The 23801-nt window shown below is 41.0% G+C and overlaps 1 protein-coding gene across 3 annotated transcripts in view; it reads left to right on the plus strand.

The window, feature by feature from the left end:
• The window catches only part of LOC112564769 (calcitonin gene-related peptide type 1 receptor-like), a 69894-nt gene that overhangs the window by 40403 nt on the left and 5690 nt on the right, over nucleotides 1-23801 (plus strand). For all 3 annotated transcript variants that reach the window (XM_025239833.1, XM_025239834.1, XM_025239835.1), the window contains exons 3-10: nucleotides 513-610; nucleotides 5555-5664; nucleotides 6407-6533; nucleotides 7373-7526; nucleotides 11859-11925; nucleotides 21227-21290; nucleotides 21572-21651; nucleotides 22179-22314. In XM_025239833.1, coding sequence (XP_025095618.1) covers nucleotides 513-610; nucleotides 5555-5664; nucleotides 6407-6533; nucleotides 7373-7526; nucleotides 11859-11925; nucleotides 21227-21290; nucleotides 21572-21651; nucleotides 22179-22314 — 836 coding nt within the window. The remainder of the gene's footprint in view (nucleotides 1-512; nucleotides 611-5554; nucleotides 5665-6406; nucleotides 6534-7372; nucleotides 7527-11858; nucleotides 11926-21226; nucleotides 21291-21571; nucleotides 21652-22178; nucleotides 22315-23801) is intronic.

Genomic DNA, 23801 nt, shown 5'->3' on the forward strand with positions numbered 1-23801 from the left:
AGATGACATATGCATCTTCAAAAGCCACCCGGATTTTGCCAGAATTCAGAAAAGGTGCCATGGGAATAGACGTGGGGATGGTTAGAGATGCTTCGAAAAAGGAGCTTATCTCGAGGAAGGGGCTTCAGAAGGAGGCAACTAATTCTTGCGACCAATTGCATCGTATCTCAACAGACCACAGGCTGTTACGATGAGTCAAGGACATGGGGATGTCTGTAGGGCTTGCTCTAGTTCTTCTTATCTTCATTAATAAAGTAAATCGAAGGTTTATGAGGGAACCTCATTTATTGTGTTCATAGGGTTCAGTTACAGGTTATGCGTGTATTCAACCTGTAGAGTCACGTGACTAGTTGGTGTCCTCTGCTTTGTTGTGTGTGCATCAAAACATCATTGGTGATGAACAAGAATATCTTGCTCTGTTGTTTGCTCATCAAGTTCTGTATGAGGTTCTTGATTGTCTTGCTTGTTTGTTTACTGTACTCACCTGGCATCCCTCGGTTCCCTGGTTGCAGATGTTGCGGTGAAGGAGTGCGAGCTGAACGGAACATGGCGTCGCTCCCCGGTCACTGGAGCCCCGTACGCCAACTACAGCTCCTGCTCCAGAAACATGGTGAGTGTGACTAGTCATTGTTTGACCATCCCAAAGCTGTCTGCCTCTTACCAGTCTTTGTCCTTTCAACTTCTGTGATGTAAGCCTTGAAGTGAACTTCATCCTGATGCAATCTTCATCATCGACGGACACTTTTCTTCGTTTTCTTCTCCTGCTCCATGACTCAGTTGAACGGAGCAGAAGTCAAGTTTGCATCACCAATGCAGTAACAATTAATTGCTCCTGGGATTTCATTTCTTGTCTCGTGGTTGATTTTTTTTTCTGCTCGTGACAGGACCGTTTACAGGACTGGCTACTTGGTTGCAATCCAGCCTTAGTTGCTGATTCGGCTTAAACCATCAGTTCTTCCCCATCTTCGTCCATCTCCTCCTCTTTCTTCTTTACAATCACCTATTTCCTTTGTATTTTTCCCTACCCAGGAATATTTATGTATTTTTTTAAACTTACCTTTCTTTTTTTTTCTTTAGACCTTCTAATTATCTTTTATACCTTTTTTACTGTTTATTGTTACAATTTTTTCTTTTGCACTTTTGTCTCGTACAGACACATTGTCCTACTAAACTGGGTCAACAAGTCTATGTATGTTTTATCGAGAACAAATATAGAACGACCGAGTGCTTACATACATTTAACCCTGCTGAACGGTTTCAGAACCTCTAGTACCTCGTCTACAAAGTTACAAAAACGAATGCATGTAGTTTATGTCTAGATGCTGACCTATGATCTTAGACATAAAAAATAAACTGAGATATTATTTCATCTCTTTTCCAAGCAAAGAGCCTGGAAAACTGTCGGTAACATTTTTTATATATTTTTTTTTTATTGTTGACCAATGCGTGTAAGTTTTATGGCTGGTTAAAAAAGAGAAATGAAGTGTAAGATTCCATTAACGATTTCCATCGTTACAAGAGTCTAGACAGGAGCGAACACTTACCAATGCGAGCGGAGACCCGGCAAGAGGTCAAGAAAAACTGCCAAACACTTAGCGAGCTGCCTCGGGACTTGACCACAGTCGTGACACAGCGGTTACAAAAGTATGGAAAACTGAGACAGTAACAATTGCAGTTTTATTGCTGCCTTCGGGCCAGATTGTGGAAGCAAAATACTATGAAGTGCAACTACAATGATTTAGTTTTGCCAATCCCTGCGAACAATCAGGTCAAGTGCTATTAGTAGGTCAATTAAAACTTACACGAAAATATCAACTGCTTTAAATTAGTATATATTTATGAGCTGCTAATGTTGTTTAAATACTTATTGTAGAATCTTTTGAAAGGTGTAGCTTTCAGACCTGCTTCTCTCCTATCTGAAACGGTTTAGGTAGGGAGAGGGTTCAAGAAAATGTGTCCTCTGGGATCTGGTTTTTCGAGTGAAAAGGTCAGGCTGGTCTGTATATATTCAAAAATGTAGAGTTCGAAATACAATGTTAAATTTGTAGAGAGAGTGAAAAACCGGTCCAACTGAGCGTGGATTGGTGTTACTGCGAAATATTTTAACGAAGCACGCAATCAGCTTTTATCCTTGAAAAAAGCTTGAATGGTAAATAAATGTAGAAGTAAATGACTTGTTGCTGGATTTTCTACTTGAAATACTAGATATTTCTGGAATCCTGTGGTAATATATAAACAGATTAAATTTTCTGTTTTTGCTATCGTTTGTCTACTGTACACTTCTCGACGCTTGCTTCCCTGTTCTCAAATTTCGCCGGAAGCCTTGGCAAGTAAGGAAAGCATGAGAGCTGGAGCTGAAAGAGGAAAGACCATTTAAGTGATCACAGACGTGTGAGCTTCGATCGCAGTGGTGTTGATGACCTGACAACACGAGGACCCAGCACCTCTCAGGGAACGGTGCGGAAGAAAGAGGAGGAGAGGTGAAACGGAACTTAGAAATGTTGACGCCACTACGTCGCCTTTACGTGCTGCCTACGGGCTACGTGATCATTTATTCAAGATTAATGGTCGATTGTATGACTTTTTCTACAGTTCTTGAGAGATGACCAGCACTGAACTAAGCGAACAGTAGGAACAATACTTAGCTACAAGGTGTTTTTCAATCTTATACCACAATCAAAGAAATCATTGCGCCGAAAAACATCTTAAGCAAGATGTGTGTTCTAAGGAAACTAAGGGAAAATAATATTCTCCTTCACGAAAATCAAGAGATAAATTCAATAATAATCATAAAACTTTTAAAGGAACCTTTTTTTAACTTGTACTTTGGAGTAGAGCTTGAAAAAGCTTTAGTTTAAGCTAAACTTAGCTAAGTCTGACCTCAAAGAACACTACAGTCCAGATCCAGCCTGGCTGCTAGTGCGGCTTAATCAAAGGGAGATCATGCGGAAGTCTATAAACCGTAAATGCTTCCTCTGAGCCTCGGTTTGGACTTCCGTCATCAAGTGGTGAGCGAACGAGAGAAGTTGTCACCAGCAAGATGGGGAGCTGAAAGAAGTTTCCTGAAGCTCACAGACGGAAAAGAAAGTACCATCGACGACAGGGTCCTTCAAAATCATCAAGTCGATGGTGTCGCGATGACAGAGTTTCTCTGGGGATGCAGTCGAGTTTCGGGTGGGGTGGCAAGCGGAGAAGAACCAGAAGCTGACAGAGGACAGGGGGGACATCAAAGAAATGGCTAACCGGATGCATAATTCATGCAACCCGGCGGCTTATGAAGCAGAAGGCTGGCGTCGTCAGTTAAACAAAGAACAGCTCGCAATATGCAGGAAGCGGTTCGGGTCCCTGTCTAGACTGCTAACCTCAGCTCTACTGCCAATCAGCTCTAACTATACTCCCCCAGACAATGTCTCTTATTAAAGTTAATTTTTATCTCCACCTTGCCATGATCCAAAAATAAAAAGAGTTCAACAAATTGCAATCAAGGTGGCTTAAAAGCTCTGACAGGGGGAAGGTAGTTAAGTTTTGTAATTATTGTTGTAGTTATTATTATATTGACCTATTTAATGACTCATTGTAAAAAGAAACTACTTATAATAATAAAGAAGAAAAATAACAAGAACAATATCACTGTTTTAATTCTTTAACCCCATTTTCGTAATTTTTCAAGAGCTTCCACGCAGCAAGCAGGATAAAATGATTTATATTTTATTGTCAGTGTGAAGACTGGTCCAGCCTTGTCCGCGATGTCCATGATGATGCAGGCATTAATTGTAATCCTAATTCCTCATTATAATCCTCGAAGTTGTTTATGTTCATTAACTCTCACATCATCTTATTCCACACACATTAAGCCCCATTCATCCTCTGAAATATCTTCGCACTTTTATATCTTTACAGGCGCTTTTACATTCAGTCTCTGGACCACGTGCTTCTCTCCTCTGCCCATCTGTTTCCGTGTTTAATATGTGCCCCTAATCTATTTAACATTGTTTCTTGTTTTCATGTTTTCCTCCCATTTTCTGCTGTCGTTGTCGACTGAGCCTCTAGGGACCATGGCTTTGCCGACACTTGTTAGGACATTGAGTGCAGATGCAGGTGGTCTTCCCAGGAGATATACAGCTTCGCGGGCAAAGGGTAGAGGCCAAGATTTGCCGGAATTTTTTTACGACCATTTCCCTTGTTTTTAGATGGTAAACAATGCAAGTTAATCCATCTGTGAAAAGGCAGTTCCGCGATAACAGTTCGTGTTCGAGAAGGAGCGCTGTTGCCATGATTGATATTTTCATTAGATATTCCTTTTAAAAAAATGTGTTTTCTTGAGCTTTCACGAAATTTCTGTGTTGGAATTATTGGGCTTAAAGTTGTTACATCAGACCGGGTTTTAAGTTTCTTGTGTTTCATTTTAGCTCAGATTTAATATCTTTAAGGATTTTACAACTCATAAAGAGGCTAATCGTCCCAGAAAATCATGGTGCTCTGAAAAATCTCTGCTGTTAAAGAATATTCTGGACGTTGTAGCTCTGTATATTTTCAGCACAATAGTTTTTCAAACATTTTTAATAAAAAATATGCAAAGTTTTGACTGATTTTTCTCTGTCCACCATAAAACGTTTTATTGTTAGTTTTTTTTCGGGGAAAGAAGGTTAGGCTGATTTTCTTTTCTCTGAACTCTCCAAGAAAAGCCAGTTTTCATGTGTGTCATATATTTCGTACTTCCCATTCAACGCTTAGAAATTTCACACCTCGGTCACTGCTGCTGGACGACCACCGAGCCGGCAGACATTAATTACGAGCAAAAGTCTTCCGAGGGTGGTTTCGACCCTCGGCGTTTTCATAAACTAAGCAATTACCGCCATAACGGCGTCATCAGCGCCGCACAAACGCCGAGATTGTTTCATTTACCCTGTCATCAGCATCTCCTGGTCATCATCTCCTCGCACATATTGCATCTGTCCCTTTAGGGGAAACAACCCTGAAAAACTCCCTTTCATCCGCCGTTCGGTCATTGTTGTGTTTGTTATTCTCTCCCTCCTGCAAGCTGTCCTCAATTCCAGGGCTGGTGGCCGACGCATTTTCTTGTAATATTATTATTTTCTCTTTGACGATCTTTATATCCTGAGTCTGGTGGGTGGTGGTGGTGGTGGTGGTGGGTGGTGGTGGTGGTGGTGGTGGTGGTGGTGGTGGTGGTGTGGTGGTGGATTGTGGTGTATCCTACACGATTGTACGAACACAAATTTTTGTTTTTATTATTTATTCTAATTTATGTAGATGATCATGATAAAGACTTTGATGGATGTGGTTGTTGTTCACTTTCCCCTTGAAATGGGTTCATGCCTATTCAATGAAAGTTCTCTGCCTCACTCTTCCCTCCCACTCTCTCTCTCTCACACATTTACACACACAGTCCACGCACTATCCTCCTATAGGTGTGTTAGGTTACCTGTTCATCACAGTTTGCTCGCTCGCACAACCAAGGGGAAGGGAATAAAAGATATTTTCTCTTTTATTAAGGTAACCACACAAAAAATATTTTCTTTCTCCTCTTGGACAGGCCCAGATATCGGCCATCCACCACTTCATGCCCCTGTACTTGTTCATCGCAGGGTTCTCCCTGTCCATCGTCATGCTTCTCATCTCTCTTGGAATCTTCTTCGCTTTCAGGTCAGTATTACCTCGTGCTCGTCTTCGTCCTCATTAAATTATTTACTAATTTTAGAAGTGTATGTAAGGCATACATCCATAGATTTGCTCCTTTATTTGATCTTTCATTTGTATCACATTCTATCGATAATGTATTATAAAAATAGAAATAATTAATTCGAGAATTAATATGTGTTCAATATGTTGCTTTTCTCAATTGTTTCACTTTGCTTATTATATTGTCTCTTGCTTTTTCGTTTGTTTGTTTTTGTTTTTTTTAACAGAACACGGTTGAGAATAATAATAAGTTCTACAAAACTAAATATCAGTTCTAAGTTCTTAACTCCTTATGTGTGCTAATATGTTAATATTTACAAGCACACAGTTATTACTGATATTTCAAGTGAGGTCATAAGAAAAAGTTTTTAAATATTTTATGTTTATATATATTATTTATTTGTACGATTGAATTTTTAATTATTTCCCTGTCCTATTTGTAATGTCTATAATTGACACATGGGTGTACTGTAGTATAAAGGCTTTTAAATCCAATACAGTCCAATAATTTTAAATCCATAATTACTGAATAATAATTTTTGAGTTAGAAATCCACCGCATCTGTCTGGCACGGACTGTTTATGTGGCTTCTAGTGCATATTGAATTCGTGTTCATCCATTACGTGCCTCTCATATGTGTCTGTGTGTGTGGATGGCTGGGTGGCTGGGTGGCTGGCTGGCTGGGTGGACGTGTGTGCGCGCGCAGACAGCTGCGGTGTGAGCGGATTACTGTCCACAAGAACCTCTTCGTGTCCTACATCCTGACGGGCGTCGTCTGGATCCTGTACTTTGTCCTGGCGGCTCTGGATGGCGACGTGCTGCTGGCAAATCCCGTGGGTATCAGGCACCGAGGTACTCGTTGAGATAAACGAGTCTCGTCTTCTCGGCAAGAAGTTAGCGAATTAGTGAAACGAGGAGACTTTCTTTCCCTTACTCTTGTCGCCTGCTCTCTCCGTCTTAGTCTGTCCGTGTTTTTTCCCCCTTGGAATCCAGATAATAAAGGTTCCGAGCTAATTTGTCTTCAGGGAGAATTTATTTCCTTTTGACAAAGTAATTAAACTTTTTAAAAAAATTTTGCAAGAACGAATTCATTCTTTCTTTCTGGTTGAAGTGCTTAACGGTCTGCAGGCCTTGTGTCCAGGAGTTTGCTCTCTCCGTCCTTCACTCCGCGCTCGTAATCTGCCTGTCAATGCTCAGTGTTCGGAGAGCAAAGGTCAAGGTGCGACCATGACCTTTGATCAAAGACCAGGAAGACTAGATAGAAATTAAACAGCAGATGCTTGGGTCTTCTCTGACAGCATCTGACAGCCAAGCTTAGCAGGAATCGGATCTGTAGTTTTTGTTTATTTAATTTGGCAAATGTAAATACAGTTTGATAAACACGCGTAATGAATGACCTCAACAAATGTATTTCTGACTAGTAACTGAACTAAACAAAACGATATCTGTTTTTATTGTATAAATTCAAGACACAAATTATTATTGTATCCACCCAGTCCGCTTCTGCCCTTACCTAGTAAGTTACCCTATTTTTGAGATTTGAAAACTTTGACATATTTCTGTGATTTTCTGTATTATTCGTGGAAGAACGACTGATAATTAATTTTTAATGAAGTGTTCTGCAACAGCAGCAGCAAAATACTTATTGTAATTTATTGTCTTCGCCCTACAGCTGTGGTGTCGCATGCTGCACGTGCTGACCCAGTATTGCACGGCCTCCAACTTCGCCTGGATGTTCTGCGAGGGTCTGTACCTCCACGTCATCATGACTCAGACCTTCCGCACGGGAAAGACACTCATCCGAGTTCTCCTCTTTGTCGGTTGGGGTCAGTGACACTTTTCTGTTCCAGAGTTTTCCTTTTTCTTCCCTCACTCAACAATGTCTCCATTTCTTGTCTCATCATACACTCTATGACATTCCATCTTATTTTGAGGATTTTTTTGGATTTAATTATTTTTTTCAATTCCCTTGAATCGCTGTTCTGTATTTTTTGTATTTTAATGGATGGGATGCTTTCTTCTTTTCCCACTTTTGCTAAGATTATATTCATGCAATATTGGAGAGACTGTAAATAACTGTTAGAAATGATAAAGATTTTATTCCATAAAAATTAGAAAGCTTGCACTGTCTCTACTGCCAAAGATTTATCGATACTAGGGAACATTGATCACACAAAAGCAGAGGAGACCTCAACTATAAGCTGTGTTTATTGAGCAATCAATCTTAGCAAAATTTAAGCTTTCTCATCAAGTCTGTTGTATTTTTCCAGGTGAGCAAACTGTTCGCTACCTGTAAATAGTTGATTTGATGAGCGAGATTTCAACTCTGTGAGACAGAAAAAGTGAATGAGTGTGGGGGGAAGGATAGTGGGGAGGGGACGAGCGTCGAGGTGTGTGTTTGTGCCCGTGTGTGTACTTATTTACTACGTGTTATTTACTTTTAAAATCTTATCCTTCTGATACTACTTAAAGCGAATCTCTTCACTGCGTTGTGGCTGTTTACAAAGAAATTTTAGGACATGGTTAAGAATACATTTTATTTTCCTTAGAGTCTCCTCTGTTTAAGACCTTTTTATTTGTTTATTGAATACGTACATACTCCTGTTCTGAGCAAAAAATTATATTAACTGTTCAGCTTCAATAATGAATTTTTCAACCCCGTCCTTTGTACTGTTTTAAAACCAGGAACCACTGACAATCCAGTCTAACCTAGTAATTCGGAGGAACACAAATACAAGAGAAGATAGAGATACAGGGTAACCACATCCCAACACTGGCGTCTCTCAATCACATCAACTAAATTATCTCCCCCTGTTTCCTTTCTTAACTTCCTGCTTGTCTGCCCTTTCTCGCGCCTGTCAGCGCTAAGCGAGAGCACGAGAACAAGAAATCTCGTCCAGCTCCCTGTCTGTTGGTGTGTGGTTGGCCCAGGGTGTGGGTGAGTTTACACAACCCAACGGTGAGAACTGTCCTCCACACAGAAGAGCTCCATTGTATTGTTTGGCGCCAAAGAAGCCGAGAGAAAACCGTCTCTCTAGAGTAATATTTGCGATGGTCATCCGTAGTCGATGGCGGCAAACATGGTCGATCCCACTCCACGAATAACGATGACCAGTAATGTAAAGGATGGAGAGAAAGTGAGATGGCGGTGATGGAGGAGGGGAGAATTAATAGCAATGAGACGCACGACCTCAGACTACTTGTGCAGGCGGACGCCCGAGGAGCTGAGATGATTTACTTGGGAGTCGAGAGATAAGAGGACGACCATAGCTTTGGATTACCTTGCATATTAATCTTCTCTTACGGTTGACCGGAAAACAGAAAAACAGAAACTTCCATTCCGACCTTGATCTTTAACGCTTTTCACTTTATCATTAGGAAGATACCCAGACTCGAGGTTGTCAGCCAGTATCTTTCTATTTTAGGAAAATCTAGAGAAATCCTCAGGTTCTTAATCATCTTATCTCCTCTAGATTGCTAACAGAGGTAGTTGAACATTTCCAAAGTGAATGGTGAGGCTTTATTAAAGGAGATTTAGGGTTAGGAGAGAGATGAGTGTGTTCGGTTTTAAATTGAGATAATGTTGTTGTTGAAATATATTCTCTCACTCTCTCTTTTCTTGTTTATCGTTTATAATACTCAGTTCTTTGTAATGATTTTTTTCCGAAACATAATCTTCTTACGGTGCAAAGTAAGCTTCATGTCATGTCCTAGCTTTGCGATAATCTCCTTCCGTGCATTGCATTCAACGGCATCGATAAATGAAAGACTGATTTCTCAACTGGATAAAGCGAAATAACATAAACGAGATGTAAGGATAAGATCAAGATCGAACTTTTTAGCGTGATGAAGAGAGAAGCAGAGAGAGAGAGAGAAAGCTAAAGGACTTCCTTTTCACATCTTATATTTGGTCTGGGGTCGTAGTTATGAAGAAGAAGCAATGTTACTTCAGGGTTAGCAGGGTTGTGTGGTCCGTACTTCTTCTTCATGGGTATGGTCAGTAGCTTTAGTTTTCCAGAGTTGTATAAACATGGAGGTACAGAGTTACCATTGTTTCATATGGTCCCTGTTAAAGGGATACTAAGGGTTTGTGATAAGGCTCGGGCGACTGTCAAACGTTTCAAAACTATATTTAGTTACAATGACAGAGCACGAGAGCAACACAGGAGAAATAAAGGATTCGTTTCTCACTTAATTACCACTTATTAGCACTATTTCGGTTGCCGATGTTTATAAACATTGAAAAAATCCAGTGAAATCGACCCTTGTGTCCTTCCGCCGAGTAACCACGATAGCTTCCCGAGATGGTCAAGCAGAGGAGTCTTATTGTGACGTCAGTCTCCTTGTGACGTCAGTCTCCTTGTGATGTCAGTCTCTTTATGACGTCACACGCACAAGAAGTGTCTGAGGTCATTGCGAAGATTTGACGTCTTTTTATAGTATGACGCACTTTATTTGCCCCGGACTGGCCCTGTCACATTACAAGTAATCGACTTTACTCATGGAGTCCACATGATGGCCGACACGTGGTCTGGCTCCGAGAATGTCTGTCATTCACGTGATATCGTGTGCCACACCAACAGACAGAAATTATTTCTGCTCCTCAAAGATGTGTTGTTAGGACGGTCGCGTGTGAAGTATCTACTTTGTTGTTTTCGCTGGCGATCCAGTAAGTCCTGTCAATTTTCTCGGAGGATGTACGGAATCAATGTCTGCAATCACTGGACTCATGTTACTCGTTTCCCAAACAAATTTCCTGTTCTCAGACTCAGTTCTCTCCCTCTTCTCTATCTATCTTTACCCACTTTTCCTACGTTTGCTTTAATTTTGTAGTAGTGCTAAAGTATTAAGACATCATTTTAAAACCTAAATAAGTTCATTCTTCAGAACCTAGGTATAAAAATTTGCTTGCACGGAAACTGTAGGGCAATGGTTAAATTTTATCTCACCTGAAATTCGTAACCCTTTCCTTCATCGCCGGTGGTGTGATACAGTCCACGTGGTGAGATGTGAGGTGAGCTGTGAGTAGATGTAAGGGAAAATTTATCATTTTAAAGAAAGTAAACAGGTTGAGGTCCTGTACACCATGCATCCTGCCACACACACACTAGTAGTTCCGAGGAATTGTCCACAGCTTTGTGCTAAAGTCTTAAAAGTGTTGAGTGCAAATCTTGCATCTCGCCAAAAACAATTTCCTTTAAAGAGTTCAATTTTTTTACTGATGTCTAATCTCTAGTTCTTTGAAGTTCCCCGGCGATAAGCTTTGGGTTCTCATTAACCCACGTCACCGTCAGCGGGTTATCTCCTTTAATCTTATCGGTGATGGAACGATGTTGTCCATCAAAAAAAAAAAAAGACAGACACTACATAAAGTCTGTGATATTTTTATCACTTTTTTCAAGGGGTTGCTTTTACCGATGAGAAATCGAGTTCTTTGTTTGTTTCTTTGGTAACTGTATTTAAGTAGGAGTTACCTGAGACAGTACCAAAGATTTAAATGGTTTTTTTTCGTCAAGAGGTTGTTGATCATACCATTCTGCATACATGGTTTCTAAAGTATTTTCCTAGTCCTACATTTGTAAAAAACTATTTCATCAAATTCTCATCTGTCTCCTGACAAGTAAATGCAACATTTGTTGAAGCAATCAAAGAGACTCGATCGAATTTTCTTTTCAAAAGTATCACGAAATGCTTTTTGTTGTTGTGTTTCACTAGAAGGCAGCTGGAGAAAGTTGAGCCTCCCTGCTAAATGGAAGCAATTTTTTTTCCAGTGAACTGATAAGATTAAGGATTTTTGCAATTTAAAATATGTTTGATTGTTCAGTTTAGCATCTCTGGCTGACCTTAACATTAATGTGGCATGAGAAATGAGCTTGTTGCTCTCATAGAACAGATTGGAATCCATTTTTAAGAAGAGCAACACACTAGCTCGTCTGCTGCATGTATTTTGGCAGAAACGAGAAATAAATAAATTGTAATGAATTTTCTAATATTTTTGTCCTTTTCCTTGGGTTTTGTTGTTGTTGTTTATTTGCTTTTAATGTAAATTGAAACTTTACAGCATTTTAAAGTTCATTGATTTATTTATTATAGATGGCTGTTTAAGAAGGTCTTTTCATTACTATCACACTTTCTAATAGTTTGGGTTTCACTTTCAGGTAACCCTCTCATCTTGGCCATCGTGTATGCCTGTGTCCGCGGGCTGTACAGCGCCAATACAACGAGGTAAGAACCCTGAGTCCCCCTCCAATATATTTACTGGCTCACATGCCAAGGAAATAATTAATGTGGACATAAATTTATTTTGATGTGGACTTCTCTTTACATTTTTTCCTAAATGAGCATTTAAAACAAACTTATATTTATAGAGGTTATTGAAAGACTCATTCAGACCTACTGACTGCTTCTCTCTTCACTGACACCTGATACTAAATAGTTGAGCTCATCATTAGCCAGGTAGTTGCATTTCTACTGTATTTACTGTATTACAAGAAATATATGTCTGCATTGTGTGCTTGGCTTCAACTAATTAACTTGCTGATTTCCCTTTCTTTCATAAACAGTACCTGTATATTTTATATTCAGTACATTTTCCAGAGTGCATAAACAGTGCGACTGGAATTATTTGGAAGTTTAAAATTAAAATTTAACATTATATCGATATACCAAACTTTTGCGGACATCTAGTCTAAAGATTAACACAAATAAATCATTAAAGAGATGAATACAGGTAGACTGACAAACAGGAAGAGAGGCAGACAGAAAATTACAGTAAGCTTGAGATACTTGAGTTCTATTACAATGATAATACCAGTCAAACACAGTTCTAGAACCTGAACGATATGTAATAAATAACTACCACCTCTCCATGTATCTATCTTCCTGCTGTTGCTCCTCCTCCTCCTCCTCCTCCTCCTCCTCCTCCCTCCTCCTCCTCCTCCTCCTCCTCCTCCTCCTCCTCCTCCTCCTCCTATTTACGATGTTCTCACTCATTTGCGGTTGCCTGCAGGACCGTGCTGTGTTCAAAGAACAAATTTGCCGAGTGTAAGACCAGGCGACACATTACACCCGACACGTGGTACAATTCCTGCTAAAGGACTCAGGGTCCTGAGACTCACATTCTAATCCTCACAGAAGAGCTTCAGAGGATGCTGCTCACTCTTTGCTTTCGGTCTTTGCATGGAGGAGCTCATGTAAAGCAGTTTTGCTGCCGGCGAATGCCAATGGATATTGCGAGAACCAAATGAGTGGATTTCTGCTTCGATCGCCCGACATTGAGTCGTGTTTTGTAAAAATGGACTTGGGGACACCCGAAATGTCCGAGACACTAAATATTTCTGACAGCCGCTAAACTGTTCAGATTCAATCGATGTGCAAGTCCAGGTATCGTGTTCGTCAAGACGAGGTGTGAGGGGTGACCAGTGCCAGAAATGGTCTGGCTCCTGATTGATGACAAAGCTGATAAACTGTTTTTAGGAATAGAACTAAAAGTAAACAAAAGATTGAATTTTTTTCAGAAATCAGTTCCTGTTACTTGCTCACATACTCCAACATTTTTTTTTATATTTCGAATGCAATATATAAACTATTCTTGTTGATTTAACCACACAAATTCGGACACTCCAGACTACTTTCTTTAAAAGAACAAAAGATTGGCAGACCGCCATCTTATCTCGATGGTATACTTTAAGCCTCTCCTGGCAACAATGAAGTGGGGAAGATGATCTGTTACCAACCGTTTGCCAGATCCTCTCGTTGCCTGTAGTCTCAGCTGCCACCCAGTGTTCCCTCAGTATAGGGGGCTCCACCAAACCTTCGCTAACTCCGAGAAGCAGCATCGGAGCACGTGTAGCACCGCAGGGCCCGCCGCCAGACGCTTCGACATCGTAAATAACAGCTGACGCTGCCTGTTGCCTCCCCTTGCTCGATGGTGGCGCCCTGTCATCCGCAAGCCAGGACCGCCGCTGTCCAATTTGTTTCGCGTGGCGTCAACTTTAAAGGGCATGTCACAACTCCCACCGCCCGTCCATCTTTGAAAATTAGACTAAAGTTTTCTTACCAAGAGAAACTCATTACTGAACTCTCGTGAGGACCATCTACCCCCTTCACCTCCCCCTCCTTTCGTTTCAGTCGTTTGCTCTGTCATCATCAAAGAGCCAAACCATTCACAGACCATCCAGCATCGCACATAGCTAGCTTTAAACACTTGTAGCCTCTAAATCTGTTTAGATAATCAGCTTCATGGAAACACAGTGCACAACACAATTTTAGAAGTTTTTTTATTAAAAAAAAACCAAAACTGTTTTAAATAAGATAAAATTGCTGAAGCCAGACTTTCATTCCCGTCAGCATCTTTTTTGTATGCGCTTGTGCAAAGCTTCTAAATGCCATCCAAACGATTTTTGAATTTTTTTTTTAATTTGCTTCTGTGGAAAATTTTTAGAAACATCGTGTGCAACTAGCCTCTAGATTAAATGCGTCTTTCTCAAAATGAAACGGATTTTTATATTGAACTTAAATTATATTAAAACAAGGCAAGTCTGACTGTTATTATCGCTATTTGAAGATGTTGAATGTTATTTCAAATTTCTTGTTTCTGTTGTTGTTTTGGTCTTTTTTAGCTTTTTTCTTCTTTTAAAGTGTAAAAGCATGTATACTTGTATACTTTGTGGTCCATTCTTTTGATTCTAATGTCTTTGGATACATCAGCATCAATGCTCGAGGTTTTTTCTTGTGTGATTAAGTAACTCAATTGAATCCACCCAATCATACTGAGGTCCACTAATATGTAGGATTCTCACAACTTTTACGAGTTCTTTCAAGATTAGGTCTCAGGCTTTTGGGTGAGGATAAGCAGGATCGTGAGGAATAATACAGTCTGAGTGGAGTTCACAGTTTGGCAATATTCAGTGCACACACTAATGCAATATTCACTCCCCTTTGCTAATGGAGCTCTCTGGCGTGTATGAGAAATCTTGGCTGTCTTCACCAATAGACCATTTTTGCATCTGTCTCTTCAAGGAATAAGCAGTATTTTGTCCTGCATTTTGCAGTTTCCTTTGTCGTCGACATCGCTTTTCAGTTGAGACTTCTGTGGCAGCTGCTTTATTCTTCCTTCTCTGCCTTTTCACTCTCCGCATTGATAATAATGATAAGGACTTTGGTCTTTCAGATTCGCAAACTAACTGAATTATTTTCTAGTCTAGGATTTCTGCGGATTTTGTCTTTTAGTGTTGATTCTTTCTTCGTGGCCTTTCTTTCGTTCTCTTTTTTCAGATTCATTCCTTTCTTCCCGTTTTCTCCTTATTTTTCACCTACCTCATCCACTCAGCCGTTCACGGAACCGCTCAGCAATTTAAATTTTTATAATATTCGTGTATCGAATTGCTCGGTGAACAATTCATATAAGCTTTTATTAGTTTATCCATTGGTATCTGTTTTGTTCAAATTTGATGATATCATTCTATTTCTACAGATAAAAATTGAGAAAAGTTGGTCGAACATTCACGTGCTAGCTCGCCCTGCGTGCAACCACCATTCTTTTTAAACATCACAGTTTCAATTTTTAAAATCGTTTTAATACAACCCAGTGGGTCGTTCACCTTTGCAGTGTGTGCCAATCAATCTATTGTCATTCTTTGTCATGCTACATGAAAGATCATTCCATAAAATGTCTACAATTTTTCTGTCTCCTTTTCACTACTCAATCGCTGGGTTCTTCACATCATTTTATTAAGAGGGAAGAGTAAGATTTGTTTTCGAGATAACACACACAAAATTCAACCGTTGAATTAAGATATTTACATGTCAGCGTAGTAAAATTCCGAAAATCCGTTTTTCTCCCATTTCTCCACATGGACTATTTTAAGGCGGCTGCAGCTCGATGTGGAGGTGGGAGGCACTGACGGCGTCATGGAGGTTGGCGCAGGGGCACAGAATGCACTTTGTCAAGATGAATCATTGCTGCCTTTCACATCCTTGCAGTGCAGCCTTGCTAATCTGCTGTGGACAGGACTGCCTGCTCATCACAGTCCTCCCCCTCCTCCTGTCTTGCATCTTCCTCAGGTTTAATCAGGTCTTAAAGGAGATGTACGGGAGGTGAGCAGGTTGCCATGCAAATGCGGTGCTTGCCCTCGAGAATCTTGCCTCGTGCAGAACAAGCTTTGCAGGAGACATGGGAAGTGTTTTAAATGTTCGATTCTTCAGATTCTGCGTGCTGAAAATGTTGCTAAGCAAATATTAGTGTGCTTCTTCTACTTGACAGTTTCGCCTTCTTGAATGTTGAAATCGACTGGATGACATAAAAGTTCGAACAAAATGACCTCCATCAAGAGGAGGGATATGTTTGGCTCTCTTATAGCCGATAATGTTGAAACTCAATCTCTGAAACTAAATCAGTCCATAATCTGTGTATTGAGCAACACATACAAAGTTAAATTTAAAATAAAATCCTGTCTAAATTTGTTGGCCCTCGTCTTAAATATGTTGAAAGTAAAATTTGTTTCTAATCTTTGGGACCAGATGGCGAAGTCCTGTGAAGCATATTACAAAGTATTTCCCAGCCTCTGACCGCGTGTGTCGTCTGGTCTCCCACTCAGTCATTGACCAGACTCTTGGGTCCCAGCTTTTTCTTTGCTGGGTTCTCCATATCAGTCACTTTCATCGGCCTCCACTCATCACTCATCCTGTTCCTTTCATCGTTCTTCGCTTAGCTTTCATTTCATTTCCTTGCCGGTCTTTGTTCCTCTCCGTCCTTGTCCTTTTTTCCATTATCATTATTAGACAACTCTCTATCTCTTTCTGGGTTCCTCCCATATTTTCTGCGAGTACATTCGGTTGTTTCAGTCCACAAACTCAATCATCTGGTCTATCATTACTTTCAAATATCTTGTAATGTAGGCTTTGAACAGTAATGCCCTTCTCGAAACTCGTATCATCTGATCTTGACAGTTTTGTGGCCATGGACGAGTTAAAGTTAACATTATCAGCTCCTGAGAGCTGCAAGGATGGAAACACATTAATCTCTGTGTACAAGTCCCTTCAAGGGCCAGGTTGGTGCTCAGAGATGTAAACCTAGGCACCTAGACAGACCTGGCAATTATCTTCGTGAAAGATGACTTTTCTTAATTTTATTAGTCACGTGTAATAAGATCTGTCGGATTATATATCTTCTTTATCTCTCCGCATGATGGCAACATCTCTCTCTTCGTCTGTAAAACTGTAACCACACCCTATCTCGCGACAAACATAAAAAGACACTTTTGTAAAAACGGGGTTGCTTTGACATTTGCGTATTTCTCTTGAACATTCTTTCTCGAGAAGAACTTAAATAAGTTTTTATAAAATGGATTAACGTGGTGATGCCAGACATTGTACTTAGCTTTTAGTTTTTCATCAAACTGTTTTTGATGAGCACGATTGCTTTTGATCGCCATTTTAGTACTCTTTGTCACAAAGGTATCATTGTTAAGAATCGTGTTAAGGATCTGGACTAAATGACATAAACTTTCTTTATTTTTGCATATATCCGTTTAATAACATTTTAGTTACTTTAAAAATTGCCAGTTTTACTTTAAAGGGATACTCAAGGCTTGTGATAAGGCTCTGGCGACGGTCAAACGTTTCAAAACTATATTTAGTTACAATTACAGAGCACGAGAGCAATACAGGAGAAATAAAGGATTGGTTTCTCGCTTAATTACCACTTATTAGCACTATGTCCGTTGCCGATGTTTATAAACATTGAAAAAATCCAGTGAAATCGACCTTTGTGTCCTTCCGCCGAGTAACCACGATAGCTTCCAGAGATGGTCAAGCAGAGGAGTTTTCTTGTGACGTCAGTCTCATTATGACGTCAGTCTTCTTATGACGTCACACGCACACGAAGTGTGTGAGGTCATTGCGAAGATTTGACGTCATTTTATTCGTATGACGCACTCTGTGTGTAAGGCTTGTCAGGCTCTGTCTGTCAGAAACTGATGAAAAGACAATTTTGAATCTTTTCCATCTTTTCGTGGCAATCGGGTGCAGCACATTCTCGAGGCATGGTTGTCACCATGGAAACCACACGTCATAGGGTCACGTGACGGAGAACGAGACTTCGTGGAAGCAAAAAAAGAGTCCCGTGTCATTTCTCTTATTAAACACAACATAAATATAGATAAAATGTATGATCAAGTTTGCCAAAGTTTTATGTCACCTTCATGTAAGAAAAGAAGCTTGCCAGACATGGTTTGTCCATATTTGCGGGGTTAAGATGACCTCAAGCAGACACCGATATGGTTTTGGTAAAAAGAGTTCTGTTTGGCCAGACGATTTATGAACTAAATGAAACTGAGGTGACTTTCATATGGTTTTTTTTTTTCTTTTTTTTAAACCATAGACCATAGTGTTCTCAAATACTTCGTTTTATTGCATCTGTGTGTGTGTGTGCATTTTTATGATACTTCAAAATGGCATAAAAAGCACGCGCATGATGAAAGCTGCAGTTCTAAAGTGGTGCCACGAACTCTGGAGTAAAAAGAGCCATTCAGGATTTTCCAATATCCTACAATCTGTTTGCTAAGAGCTCTACACATGGACAGCAAGCTGAGAGGAGGGCTGTCGTCACCAGCGAGGGCGAGGTCAGACCACGTGACCCGCTGCTGTCGGTCCCCATCCCCTCCCTGTCCCACCCCCCCCCCCAGGCATCCAGGAACCGTTTCTGCGGGGGCGAGCGGCACGTCTCTTGATGTACCCGGTGATATCCACCCTGCCGTATCTGGCTGATTCCATTCTGTCACAGACAGACAGCCTCGTTGTCGCGACGAACAGCACGAAGTACACGCACCTCCATCCTCACAACGGTCTCTGTATCCTCCACTCACATTAAGCCTGTCATTTCTGAAATCCAATATTTCTGCCACACAACCGCTAACTTTTCATCTCCTCAAAGATTACTCCTTTCACAAATCGGGAATGTGAGCGCACTAAAATTGCTGGCACCGAAAAGTTCCCTTATCTTCCTCGTGGGGGAACATGTTCCCTGTGTTTTGCTTTATTTTCTGAAGAGGCTGGCTGAGGGAGGACACAAATATAGCATTTGGCAGATTTGACTGACCGGATGCTTGATCAATATAGAGTATTTTTTTTAATCAGTCTGTGAGTTCAAAGTTCAATACATGACATCTGTGTGTGAACTCATTTGAATAAATGGCACAAAGGTCAGCACGTGCCCGCCGGGATTGCAGACAACACAAGTGTTAATACATCTTTTAACCCTCCTTGCTTCCATCCCCTCTCGTTCACCGACTGTCTGTCACTTGTGTCCACTCACTCACTTGATGGACAGCTCATTGGTGTAGACTAGGAGGAGACGCTCGTGTCTTTAGTGCCCGGTTCAATTCCCTACCTGTCTGTGTTTTATCAGATTAAAGAGTTCGGCCGTTTCTCTTCAGACAATCTGTTCGCCTGTCTTCTGTAGTGAGCCCGTCGTTCACTACCTCCCGGCTCTCCCTCCATCAACTGTCTGAGAAAAATTGTGTCTTATCTCAAGTGCATGAGGCTTAGTCGTTCAACACGACAAGTTGATATAAAATCGAATACAACCAATCAACATCATCGTAAAAGCTCGCTTCATCCTCTTACTAAGACTTACTAAGATTATGAATCCGCAGCCAGACAATCTTCCTTTGGAAATGACAAACTGAATGACTCCACTGAAAAAGCCAGAGGTTCACATCCTTAACAGATGTGCCCCACATTTCCTGCCAACGACTGCCACTGACACTTCTGTCTCAAACTCCTGCAGTCGTCGGTGTCTGAATGATGCTGGAACTTTGTTTTGTCTTTGTCTTCACAAGACACCCGGCGAGTGAAGGGTGCTGACCTGTTCTGTGAGTGTCACCTGGTATCGGCAGTAACAATGCAAAGTAACGGAAGGAACACTTTCTTTCTATCGGTTGTTTGTCCATTCCTACCCATCCACCCCCTTTTTGTTTCTTTTGGATGATCAACCTACCCCACCCCAACCATAGACATGAGCAATTCTCGACACCTGCTTGAAACCTCGCTCATGAACCACTGGAGATGTGAGAAAAGGGTCGGGAAGGATAGTCCTAGTTGAAAATTAGCAAGAACTACATCTTTAATAGATATATAGATATAAATAAACAATTTCAGTCGTCAACTATTAACTGTATACACCACCAGCTTTGTCGCCCCGTCAAGAGCCGTTAAAGCCAGAGATGTTTGAATTTCAACAGACTTGTCGTAGACATGAAAGGTGGTAAGTCTGTACATCTGTAGACAAACATCCCCCCATGGCCTGCATGTGAAGCAAGACACAGACATTAGTGGTCCAAGAAAAGTGGGGAGGAAGGGAGAAGTAAATGCGTCAACAACGAAATGAATTTCGTCGGCGGACATGCTACTTCCGGTCCCGTCTGGTGCCGTGATTGGCGCGGACATTGCGTCGGCACAAAACGCTCGATTACCTCGCCTCTTACATCGATTATCGGCCTCGAAATACAAAGCTTCCATAGCGGCCAGAAATCAAAGACGGTTTATGTGTAATCAGTCCTCGATGGCGGGACTATCAAAGGCAGGTAGCACGTGCAACAGAAGGTTCTTCCGCTGTCCTTGGAGTGCTGAGAGTTTAGCCCGTCTTTCGCGGCCTGGACTGAGTCCTGTGGGCAACTTCAAGCCTCTTTAATCTTCTAAAGTGCAAGGCATTCTATTTTCTGGAGATTAGAGAAAATATCCAGGTCTGTTATCGGTTCAGAGTATCCGTCGCTGGACTGTTGTAACCAAAAATAATCTCATGGCATCATGTCTCATCAGTCCTTAAAGTATTTCCTTCTGCCTCTAAAAATTCTTTACTTTTTCATGAGCTCACAAAAAAGAGGGATTTAAAAGGCAAGAGGATCATCACTATACAGAAAACATTTTATTTTTGTATTTGTTTTAAGTACAAAACTTGAAAGAGATGAAAATAAATTAACGCCTGAAGCGAGCTGTAATCATAAGGGTGCCAACCGCTCATACATTTGTTTTGAAAAACATTAAAATAAAATATTATCAACCAGCTCTGCTAAAACAAGAATGAGAGGAAGGATTAGATAATCGTCTCTGTGGAATGAAATACTTCATTGCCACAGGCAACTTTATTTCCAAGCATCACGATCTGAAAACAAAACCAAAATAAGCTGTAATAGCTCCAACGCTCCATCTGTAAACAAAACAACCAATAACAAACTCAGGATAATGAAATAGAGCACTGTGTGCTTCCAAAAATATCTAAATTAATCTACATTTTTTTTTTATTTGAAAGTCGTGGATGGTCTAATGAGGATGGAGCAATCTCAGCTGATGTTTCTTGTCACCGAAATTCTCAGTCCTCGTGAAGTCTCACAAAGACAAGTGCGTCGCCCTGCGTTTACTTCATCAGAGTAGAGGGTCTTCATTTTTTTAACAGCCTTGATACTTGACACAAATCTTTCTCTCTCTGCCTGAAGCCACCATTGTCGTAAACTCAATTTTGTTACAGCTGCTGGGTGAATATCGACTCTCTCCAGTGGATTGTGTTCGGCCCCGTCATAGCCTCCATCGTGGTGAGTTGATTTTATTTTGTTACTGATCTTTTCTGAGGTATCCTTGCTGCACGATACACTATTAAACGATTTTACAAACATACATACATGCATACATACGTACACACATACATAGAGATAAACACACCCTTAAAGAACATATCACTCTGTTGATTTATCATGTGTCGTCTGCTAGAGTTCAGCAGTTTGCTTGTAGGCCACCCGCCACGAAATTGTTACTGTACACCTTCTTGTGTCTGATGAAACAACCAACAAAATATATGTTCGTGAAATGTCTGCAGGTCAATGTTCTTATTTTGATCAATCTTGTGCGTCTTCTGGTCACGAAGCTTCGCATGGTGCCGGATGCTCCGCAAAGCAGGTGAGAATTCGTGACAGTCACAATCGCCACGTCACATTATGGCTGTCTGCTGATTCTGTTTTCTATTTACCGGAACTCATTAATTATTTAGAAAAAGAATACACAAGAATACAGATCTTGTTTAGATCGTTTGGACAAAGTCAATAAAATTGTAATAGAGAGTTGCAAGGTTTTCTACGGTAAGCACAGCGTGAGGCAAAGGGTCAGAGTTCAGACATGTTGATACGTGGCAGTAGCTGTAAGGATTGTAGAGAAATAGTTTATTGACTCACAGCATCCAAACCCATCCACTCACAGCATCCAGACTCATCCACTCACAGCATCCAGACTCATCCACTCACAGCATCCAGACTCATCCACTCACACCATCCAGACTCATCCACTCACTAAAACGCCGCAGCAAGCTCCACCCGACCTAAAGTTCATCAGTCTTCTGAACTTACGACCAATGTCTGGCTTCGTCGACGTGGTCGTCGTCGTAGCTGCTGACGTCTTCGTCAACATTCAGGCTCTCGTCTTCGTTGCAGAAAGGCGGTTCGAGCCACGTTGATCCTGGTGCCGTTGTTCGGCATGCAGTACCTCATCTTCCCCATCAAGCCTGCAGAGGACCACCCGCTCCACGGCCCCTACCACTACCTCGTGGCCTGCTTCATCTCGCTGCAAGTACGTTAGCCAACCCAGTTTCTAGTTTGTCCCCAACCTCACTCCCACCCCTTTGACAACACAACACACCCGGCATCAGCACCCACCCCACTAAAGACTTGGAGCAAACATTTTTTCATGAAAAAAGAAAGGTAGATGGCTCTTACCTGCTGAACAATCTACCCCACATGTAGTGACTTTGCATTCATTTACAAACCAGCATTAAAATTGTTTATTTTTAAACATCATTGGTAACCATTTATTCGCACAATATTTGACTGAAAACCTGAATGTTTCCCAATTTTTATTGTAGCAATATTTGTCTGTTTCTGGGTTTAATTTAGTAGCTTACCTATATACAGTAACACGATATTTGTGTCTACTAAACCTCACAGAACTACTTTCGAGCGTGCCCAAAGTACTCAATCTTCTCAGGCAGTGATTAGGGCTGCAAGCTGGACCAGACTTGGATTCGTCAGTCCGAGTCGGAAGGAAAGTTGTTTGAAGGAAAAGACATTAAAGCGACGGAATCGTTTAGGTGCGTGCGGTCTGTCCGAGTCACGCTGCCCCCGAGGCTGGTGACCGCCTTTGACCTCCTCCCCCTTCCCCACCACCATGGATCTGAGATATACATAAAAAAATAAGATATGCCCCCATCCTACCCTGGGTGCCCCCGGGTCGTGGAGACCTGTTCAAATGAATTGCAGGCGACGCAAGTCTTTCGCAATGATCTTCATCAGAGCCGAAAACACGGCGTCTGCTTGTCACAACCGTTTGTGGCGGAGGCGGGGGAGAAAAGGGAAAAAAAGAACTGTTGTTATGCAAATTGCTGATAATGGATGTTCCGTAATTTTACGCTTGTTGGAAGGAGTTATTTTCCTTTTTTTTTTTTCTTTCTTTTTTTCTTTCTTTTCCCAGTAATACAGCTAGTACAGCTTTCCCTGACCCGCGTTTTCTGTCTGCTTCGATTGTATTTATTCTCCGATGACAAAAACTCTGTTCCTCACCCACTTCTTTATGCATCTCTCGGTTGTTTACTCGTGAACATTTAGATGAACACAAACTTCACAAACTGCACTCACATTCTCTCACATCCCTCTCACCACTCAATCCACCCAGCCTCTCACCCACACACACTCATTCACACATACACACAAAACCGCTGCACACGTGTTTGTACAAGGTGCAGTTTTTTCTTCAACTTATTTTCTTTGCAAATAATCTTCGCCCTTCGATAATTGATAATATCGAGACTTGGTGTACGAACAGTGGTGCAGGTGTATGGTCACCTTGTTTTCTATCCTTTTAGAATTAATTATTCAGTCCTAGAATAATTCATAAAGTACTGGAATAATTCATTTTTTCGTTTTTTTTTTTACTTTGTTGATATTTACTTCAAAATATATAACTTAAAGTATTTTTATTTTAATTTTACTCCATTCTCCTGGGACACCGTGTGTTCCCTGAATGAGAAAACTAAGTGTTCTACTTATTCGTCAACTCCCAGC

The sequence above is a fragment of the Pomacea canaliculata genome, linkage group LG5 (assembly GCF_003073045.1).
Source record: "Pomacea canaliculata isolate SZHN2017 linkage group LG5, ASM307304v1, whole genome shotgun sequence".
NCBI lineage: Eukaryota > Metazoa > Mollusca > Gastropoda > Architaenioglossa > Ampullariidae > Pomacea > Pomacea canaliculata.